The sequence below is a fragment of the Mobula hypostoma genome, chromosome 1 (genome assembly GCF_963921235.1).
Source record: "Mobula hypostoma chromosome 1, sMobHyp1.1, whole genome shotgun sequence".
Taxonomy (NCBI): Eukaryota; Metazoa; Chordata; class Chondrichthyes; order Myliobatiformes; family Myliobatidae; genus Mobula; species Mobula hypostoma.
Genome location: NC_086097.1, coordinates 223,196,124 through 223,204,471, shown reverse-complemented (window position 1 = coordinate 223,204,471; position 8,348 = coordinate 223,196,124). Strand labels below are relative to the sequence as shown.

General features: G+C 39.2%; 1 protein-coding gene across 1 annotated transcript in view; it reads right to left on the bottom strand.

Annotated features, from left to right (window-relative positions):
* Positions 1-233: 233 nt before the first annotated feature.
* The window catches only part of rdh10a (retinol dehydrogenase 10a), a 79,526-nt gene continuing 71,411 nt past the window's right edge, over positions 234-8,348 (bottom strand). Inside the window, exons 4-5 of the mRNA XM_063065096.1 lie at positions 5,200-5,331; positions 234-1,873 (exon numbers count right to left, since the gene is read on the bottom strand). Of these exons, the coding sequence (XP_062921166.1) occupies positions 1,750-1,873; positions 5,200-5,331 (256 nt within the window). The 3' untranslated portion in view covers positions 234-1,749. The remainder of the gene's footprint in view (positions 1,874-5,199; positions 5,332-8,348) is intronic.

The following is an 8,348-nucleotide window of genomic DNA, read 5'->3' as shown; positions in this document are numbered from 1 at the left end:
GCAAATGAAGACAACAAAGTACTGTTCAGAAATTCTGGCCCCTTTCCAGCTCCATCAATCATTAACCTTCAACATGAACTGATGCAGTTTTTCCAGCATTTAAACCATAACCTCATTCTCACTCTCAAATACCTTATCAAGTTTTGACTTTATAAATGTATTGTTTTCTATCTAAAAACACATTTCTATTTTCTAGCAATGCATTTTATTGTAATCAAGTTATCAAACTAAAAGTATACCATCTAAGTACAAATAAGCAACAAATTCTCAAATTCACCAATGTTGTCTTGGCAATATCACAAATGACAAAAAATTCCTCTATAACAGTGACAGTAGCAAAGAGTAATCTACACAAGGATTTATCACATATATAACATGGAAAAAATCTGTGTTGGATCACAAAATGAGAAAAAATTGGTAAAGAAAATTTGCAGTGTAAAAAAAACCATATGATAAAACTAACTTATGCACAGCACAAAATGCTGAAGGAACTCAGGAGGCCAGGCAGCATCTACGGAAATGAATAAACAGTCCATGTTTCGGACTCAGCCAGAATGTTGACTGTTTACTCTTTTCCACAGATGCTGCCTGGCACGCCGAGTTCCTCCAGCATTTTGTGTGTTACTTGGATTTCCAGCATCTGTAGATTTTCCTCATGTTTGTAACTCATTCACAAGTCCTTTTTTTTTAAAAAAAAGGAAAATTCGGACACTTCAAGTTCTTCCAAGGTGTGTTGGATTTTAGGATGTCTGATTTCATAGACAAGGTCCCTGGGTATTTGGGCACCAAAGTTCTTTTAAGAACCATTTCGTTGAAGATGAGGGAAAGATAACCAACTAATGAAGCCGTACATCACCCAACTGATGTGTATTGATCATGAGACTCAATTTCTCAATTATCAAGCACCACAAAATTTCAATATTTATGCATCTAATAATCACATTTTAATTAAAAACTTTTACAATTAGCTACATTACCAAAAAAACTACAGACATTGGTCTTCATATAAAAGTAGTGACACAAGATTCACAAAGACATTATTTTAGGCGTTCTACAAATAGATATACAAAGGAGGTAGAAATTTCAGGTCTTTAAAAAAATGGACCACTAATCCACAGAAATTAGGACAATAATTAAACTGGATTTAAAAAGGCACACCAATAAGATTTTCCTAAAAAAGTGTTCCTAGTGCTGAACAGGAGCACATTTGTTCTGCAAGATTAATTGGGAGATATTTGCAATGCTTTACAAGTAATAATGTTATAATTGGTATAATCAAGGATTTACAGAAGTACTTAGATGAACCAAGTTGTCAATAAGTACAGTGCATTTACTATTTAAAAAGTTATAAGTGGAATATTCTAAAGTATTTTTTAATCCAATCTCTAGTTCAACACAATGTACAATACAGCTCTATCAACAAACACAATGGCATTGATGAGTAAGGTAAAATGTTAAAATTATCAAAACCTTGCTTTTCTCAGTTGACATTAACATGTACAAGTCTAATCACTAGAAAAGTTAAAAAGATTGGCATAATGCATAATACATTTATTTTGATTTAATACACAGGTACAGTAACCATTTTATCCACAGTGATCATGGAAGCTGAAGTTTCACAGCCATTTGCATTAAGTTCAACCAACCAATCACTGCAAATGTTTGTCATTCTGAGTTGTGTGGAGATGGTAAGCTAAATATTGCATTCACTTGGAAGGGGTCCCAATGGATGCAGTGATCAGTTTTGCTTTAGATTTCGTTTTTGGCCTCATTGTTGTTCAAAGCCTGTTTCCTCTCCGCAATAAATGGATACATGCACTTGTCTGCACCCAAAAAACGGTACATGCATACGACTGCTTCCCATGGCATAATGCTGAAATGGAAACAAACACATTTTTATTACCAAAGCAGCAACATTTCTCCATTTAACATTTCAGATAATCTGTAAATCAAAGTCTGGTACAAAAGTGTTTAGATACAAGTGCCACCATCTAGGTATAGGCTTTTTTTTTAAAAAAAAAAACTTCCTTTTGAAAACTTTGAGCACCTGTCCAGATGGTATGATTCTGGAAGGATTAATTAAAGAGGAAAACAATATAAAAATACTGGATTAAATACAAATACATTCAGATACAAAAAACAAAAAAGGGCAGAAGGTGCAAAAACAGAATCAAAAGTACAATAAAAGATAGATTACCATAAATCAGAGTGGTCTAGAACAAGTAGTAAAACCGTCAACGTTCAAGAGAATTATCAGCTTCCTTCACTTGTGCCTTATGAATGGGCATCATGATAGCCGAGCAGCTAGCACAATACTATTACAGCTCGGTGCATTCTGTAGTTTAGAGTTCAATTCCAGTGCCGCAGTGAAAGGAGCTCTCCATGTGGAATGTGTGGGTCTTCTCTGGGTGTCCTGACACATCAGGTAGGTTAATCGGTCACTATAAGTTAATCCCAACCTAAGCATGCGACAATAAGGTTTGTTGGGAGTTGCTGGGACAGCATGGCTTGAAGGGCCAGAAGGACCTGCACGCAATGCTGCTAAGTAAAAAGAAATTTTAAAACTAAACAAACAGCATAGTAAAGACTGAAGTTTTGCCAGGTTTTTCCAAGACCTAGTCCATAATATTCAGAAGACAGTGGCAAGTTTAGAGCACTCAAGAATCCCCGGGATTGTTTGTGGACAGCAAAAGTACAAGCTGCAATCGGAGAGGTAGATCAACTGAATCAAAAGACAATCTGTCATTTGCAGCACAAGGAAGATGATAGCCCTTTCAAAAAGGGTCTTTGCGCCACAATCCAAACTTGCTCTTGATGCATTTACATCTATAAGATATTAATGAGGATCAGCTGAACAAAAGTGGACAAAAATTTATGCCAAGTTCAAAAAGGCAGCATTTCTTAACATGTTGCATAATGGAATGAGGTTCAGGTAGAATGCTCAAAGGAATACAGTACATTGAAGATTAATCAGACCTGAAATTTGAGAATCTACAGAGACTCCACATAATGCAAAGACAACCTCTGCTAACATACAAGATGCAAAGTTGATTTTCAGAGGTGGGATACACACTTTAAAGTTGATTGGTCCATTATAGATGAACATTAATTGTAAAATTATCTAGCAAGGCAACTTGGATGCAATTTCTAAGAATTGCACTTTGCTCCCTCTTACCAATTCCCACTGCTAGCAATGAGGTCACTTAGGAAAATGTATGGTAGTTTTTGAAGAATCTACTTTGCCATTCAAATAATTTAAACAATGTGAATCAACAACTCAAGCCCCTGTTGGTACTCTCTAATGAAACAAGCCTTTAAATAATGACAAAACCTGCAGACACCAGAAATATTAAACAGATTAGGTAGTATCCATGTAGAAAAAGCTGTTAAAGTTTCAGATCAGAAGGTCCCTCATCAAACCTGGGAAGGGGAGAAAATCCTAACTAATCGGCCCCCAAAAGGCAATTGCATTTTAATTATCAATTCAAACCTACATCCACTATATTTCTCATGTTCTCTATCTCCTCACTAAGTTTTAATTCCCTGGCCCTGCCTGCCTCATTTTCACCATGGATGTCTAGTATATATACACTTCTATCCCTCAAGGTGGTCTCAAAGCTCTCCACTTTTCTCAAGAGAAGAACAAACCATTTCCCTTCCACCACTACTCTTCTTCTGGCAGAACTGGCCCTCACCCCGTTTGGCTGCTCTCACTTTCTCCAGACTCGAGGGGTAGCCACAGGCACTTGCATGGGCCCTAACTATGCCTGCCTTTTCAATGGCTATGTAGAATAGTCCATGTTGCAAGCATTCTCCGGTAAAGCTCCCCAACTCTTCCTGCACTCTCTTGATGACTGCATTGATGCTGCTTTATGCACCCATGCTGAGCTCATCAATTTCACCAACTTTGCCTCCATCCTCCCTGCCCTTAAATTCACTTGGTCCATTTCGGACATCTCTCTCCCATTTCCATCTCTGGAGACAAACTTAACCAACTGTTTTTTTTTAAATAAAACTACCTATTCCCTTGGCTATCTTGACTTTTCTCAGTTCCTTCATCTCCAGCACATCTGTTCCCAGGATGAGGCTTTCCTTTCCAGAACAGATGTCTGTCTGCTTTCAAAAAGGTTTCTCTTCCTCCACCATTGATGCTGCCTTCACCTGCTTCTCCATTTCCTGATTATCTGCACTCATTCCATCTTCCTGCCACTTTAACAGTGATAAAGTTCCTCTTGTTCTTACCTGCCATTCCATAACTCTCCACATCCAACACGTCATACTCTGCAGCTTCCCTCATCTCTTAAAGGTATCCTACCACCACACACACCTTTACCTCCCCTTCTCTCCAGAGAACACGCCCTTCATGACTCCCTTGTCCATTTTTCCCTCCCCACTAATCTCCCTCCTGGCACGTATCCCTGCAAGCAGCCAAAGTACTATACCTGCCCATTCATCTCTTCCCTTACCCCATTCGGCACCCCAATCAGTCCTTCCAGGCGAGGCAACATTTCACCTGTGTATCCGCTGTCCGGTGCTCCCGATGCAGCCTCCTCTACATTAGTAGGACTGCTTTGTTGAGCACCACCGCTCCATCTGCCAAAAGTGGAGCTTCCCAATGGCCAAACCCTTTAATTCCCATTCAGACATGTCAGTACATGGCCTCCTCTTCTTGTGCTATAAGAGTACCGCCAATAAAGTGTGGTGGAGCGACACTTTATATTCTGCCTGGGAACCCTCCAACCTGATGGCATGAATATCAATCTCTCTGTCCAGTTAAAAAAAAAAATCCCTTCCCCCTCCCCTCTTCTTTTCCCCACTCCGGAGTCTTAGTTCTATCATTTCTCCCTGCTGCCTCTCCTGCTTCCCTTTCTCCTCTCCGATCAGATTCCTTCCTCTCCAGCGCTTCACCTTTCCTTCCGACCTGGCTTCACCTTCTAGCCATCTTCCTTCCTCCTTCCCACACTTTTATTCTGGCATCTTCCCTCTTTTCCAGTCCCAAAGAGTCTCAACACAAAACATTAACTGTTTGTTCATTTTTATGGATGCTGCCTGACCTGCCCAGCTCCTGCAGCGTTGTGTGTGTAAGCTACAAAATTTGTTTGTTGAAATGTTTGCTTCATATACTCCCAAATGTTTAAAACATCGCTCCTGCACATTTTTGGAGAAGGAATCCATTTTTAAAAATCCTTATCCACTTACCTCTTCATAAATGTTACAGAATACATTAGTCGAGGTGTACAAATCATTGGTTGGTCTGTGAGTATGGCTCTCATAGCTTCTTTCACACAGTACTCCGGTTTCAAAGGTGGAAGAAAGGGCTCAAATTCTTTTCTACAAGATAAAAAAAAATCAAAAGGACTTATAAAACGAAAACAAAGATTAACCTCAAAATTAATTTGTCAATTGTGCATTACAGAAAAAATTCCAATGAGGTATTATTGAATTAAAATTTTTAAACATGAACAGAGTATTAACCTGTATGATTATAGGACACACATGGTAGATACCACTTGATACTTGTACAGAGTAGAAAGATTAAAAGGAGCCCAAATTAAAAAATAGGAAACCAATTGTCTCTTCCACTGTACATAGGCAAATAATTCACTCAAAGTTTAATAACAGCCTATTACATACCAGCAAGTTGGATTTGAACAAATCCTCCAATTGGTCTAATCTGGATCAGACATTTACCAAAAAAGCAAATAAGATCAATTAGTTTTAAATAATTCATACTATTATAATGAAAAGCACCAAATTAGCAGGGTCAGATTTCAATGAAAACACAATTGAGATCAAACATTTCATAAAAATCAATTACACGGTACAATCTAAAATGCAGAGCAAAAGCTTCCTCAGAAGAGTAAAGGAGAGGCTCTAAAACAGGGGTTCCCAATCTGGGGTTAGTGGACCCCCCCCACCAGTTAATGATAGGGGTTCATGGCAGGAATCCCTGCTCTAAAATAAAGCACCAATACTGCCAGTGGTTCTGGATTAGGAATTGAAATGATGCAGGCCTCTTCCCCCACCATAAAAGAGTATTTATAGCAAGATATGATCGCCCTGCCAAGCAAGTTTTGCCCCCCAAAATTTAACCTCCCAAATATAAAGGAATGATGTTGAAAACATTGCTTGCTAGCCAGATCACAGGTTTCAGAAAGTTTGAACACAAAGGCTGCAAGTTTAACTCCAAAATGCTACTTGTCAATTTATGAAAAGTACTTCCATGGAAAAAGTAAAAAGCTTTTGCTAAAAGCAAATAAAAACAGGCAAAAGTTCAGTTTTACTTCAATGACTAAAAGTCTTGAAAAAGGTCAAGAATCTTCTGGTTTACTATAAAATTTCCCCAGAAATTCCAATGCATCCCAAACTCCATGAGTCATCATCATGAACAAAATTCAAGTACCCTGGTTACTGGTACCACAAATATTGTATTATCTGGACTTGAAAATCATTGGTAGTTTAATTATTACTTTTCCACTGGCAGCTAAATTGGTCACCAGGAATGAAGTACTGTCTGAAGCTGGTGTACACCTGCAGTGCTGCAATCAGAAATCTCATTTGAAAGTGTGGTCTTTCCACTGCATATTTGTGGGCTGAAGTAACAAATATTAGTCAGAGAACACTACAGCAAAGAAACAGGTTCTTTGATCCATCTAGCCTATGATGAGCTATTATCTGCCTAATCCCATCAACCTGCATCTGGACCATAGCTTCCATACCCCTCACCCATGTACCTATCAAAATTTCTTTTAAATGTTGAAATTGAACTCACATCCACCACTTCCACTGGCAGCTCTCACCACCCTGAGTGAAGTTACCCCTTATGCCCCCCTTAAACATTTCACCTTTCACACTTAACCCATGATCACCAGTTCCAGTCTTACCCAACCTCAGTGGAAAAAGCCTGCTTGCATTTACCTCATCTATACTGCTCACATTCTGTATACCTGTCAAATCTCCCCTCATTCGTCTGTGCTTAAGGGAATGAAGTACTAACCTGTTCAACCTTTCTCTAGAACTCACGTCCTCAAGACCTGGCAATATCTTTGTAAATTTTCTCTGCACTCTTTCAATCTTATTGACATCTTTCCTGTGGTACTGTAGGTGACCAAAACTGCACACAATACTCCAAATTATGACTCACCAACATTTTATGCAACTTCAACACAACATCCTAATTCCTGTATTCTGTACATTGATTTATGTAGGCAAATGTGCCAAAAATTTTCTTTACACCCTTATCTACCTGTGACACCACTATCAAGAAAATATGAATCTGTATTCCCAGATTAATCAATGCCCTATTGCGCATCATACAAACCTCCCAAAGTGCAATGCCTCACACTTGTCTCCATTCAATCCCATCTGCTATTTTTTCAGTCCATCTTTCCAGTTGGTTTAAATCCCACCGCAAGTTTTGTTAGTCTTCCTCACTGTCCACATCAAGTTTGGTATCCACTGCAAATTTGCCAGTTTATCATCTTACCATCCAGGTCACTGATGTGGATAACAATGGACCCAGTACTGATCCCTGCAGCACTTCCAACAGTCACAGGCCTCAGAGGCAACCATCATTCTGGCTTCTCCCACAAAGCCAATGGCCAATCCAATTTACTACCTCAGTTTGGATGCCAAGCAACTGAACTTGAGCAAGGACCTTCTCAAAGGCCTTGCTCAAGTTCATGAAGACAGTGTGCACCGTTTTGCCTTCAACTTTCCCGGCAACTTCCTCAAAAATCTCTACAAGACTGGTTAGAAACTGTACCACACACAAAGCCCTGCTGGCCATCTTTAACCAGTCCCTGTCTATCCAAATAATCATATACCCGGTCCCTTGGAATATCTTCCAATAACTTTCCCCACAACTGATATAAGGCTCAGACTACAATTTCCTTGCTTATTCTTACAGCCTTCTCATAACATTAGTTATCCTCCAATTCTCCTGTACATCATCTATGGCTAAAGTAGTTTTAAATTTCCCTTGTAATTTCTACACTAGCCTCCCATAGCTCCAAACAAATATATTGCCAGGCACTGGAGATTTACCCACCCCAATTTGCCCTCAAACAGCAAGTGCCTCCTCTGTAATCTGCATACAGTCTGTGTCCTCATTACTGCTTTGCCTCATCATTAGACCGTGTTCAACTCCCAAGTAAATACAGATGAAAAAAAAACTGCATTTAAGATCTCCACCATCTCTTGGCCCCACACACAGATCACCACTCTAATCTACCAGGGGACCAATTTTGTCCCTTGCTATCTTTTTGCTCCTAATATATCTGTAGAAGCCCTGGGATTCTTCTTCACCTCATCTGCTAGAGCAACCCCATACCTTCTTTTAGACCTCG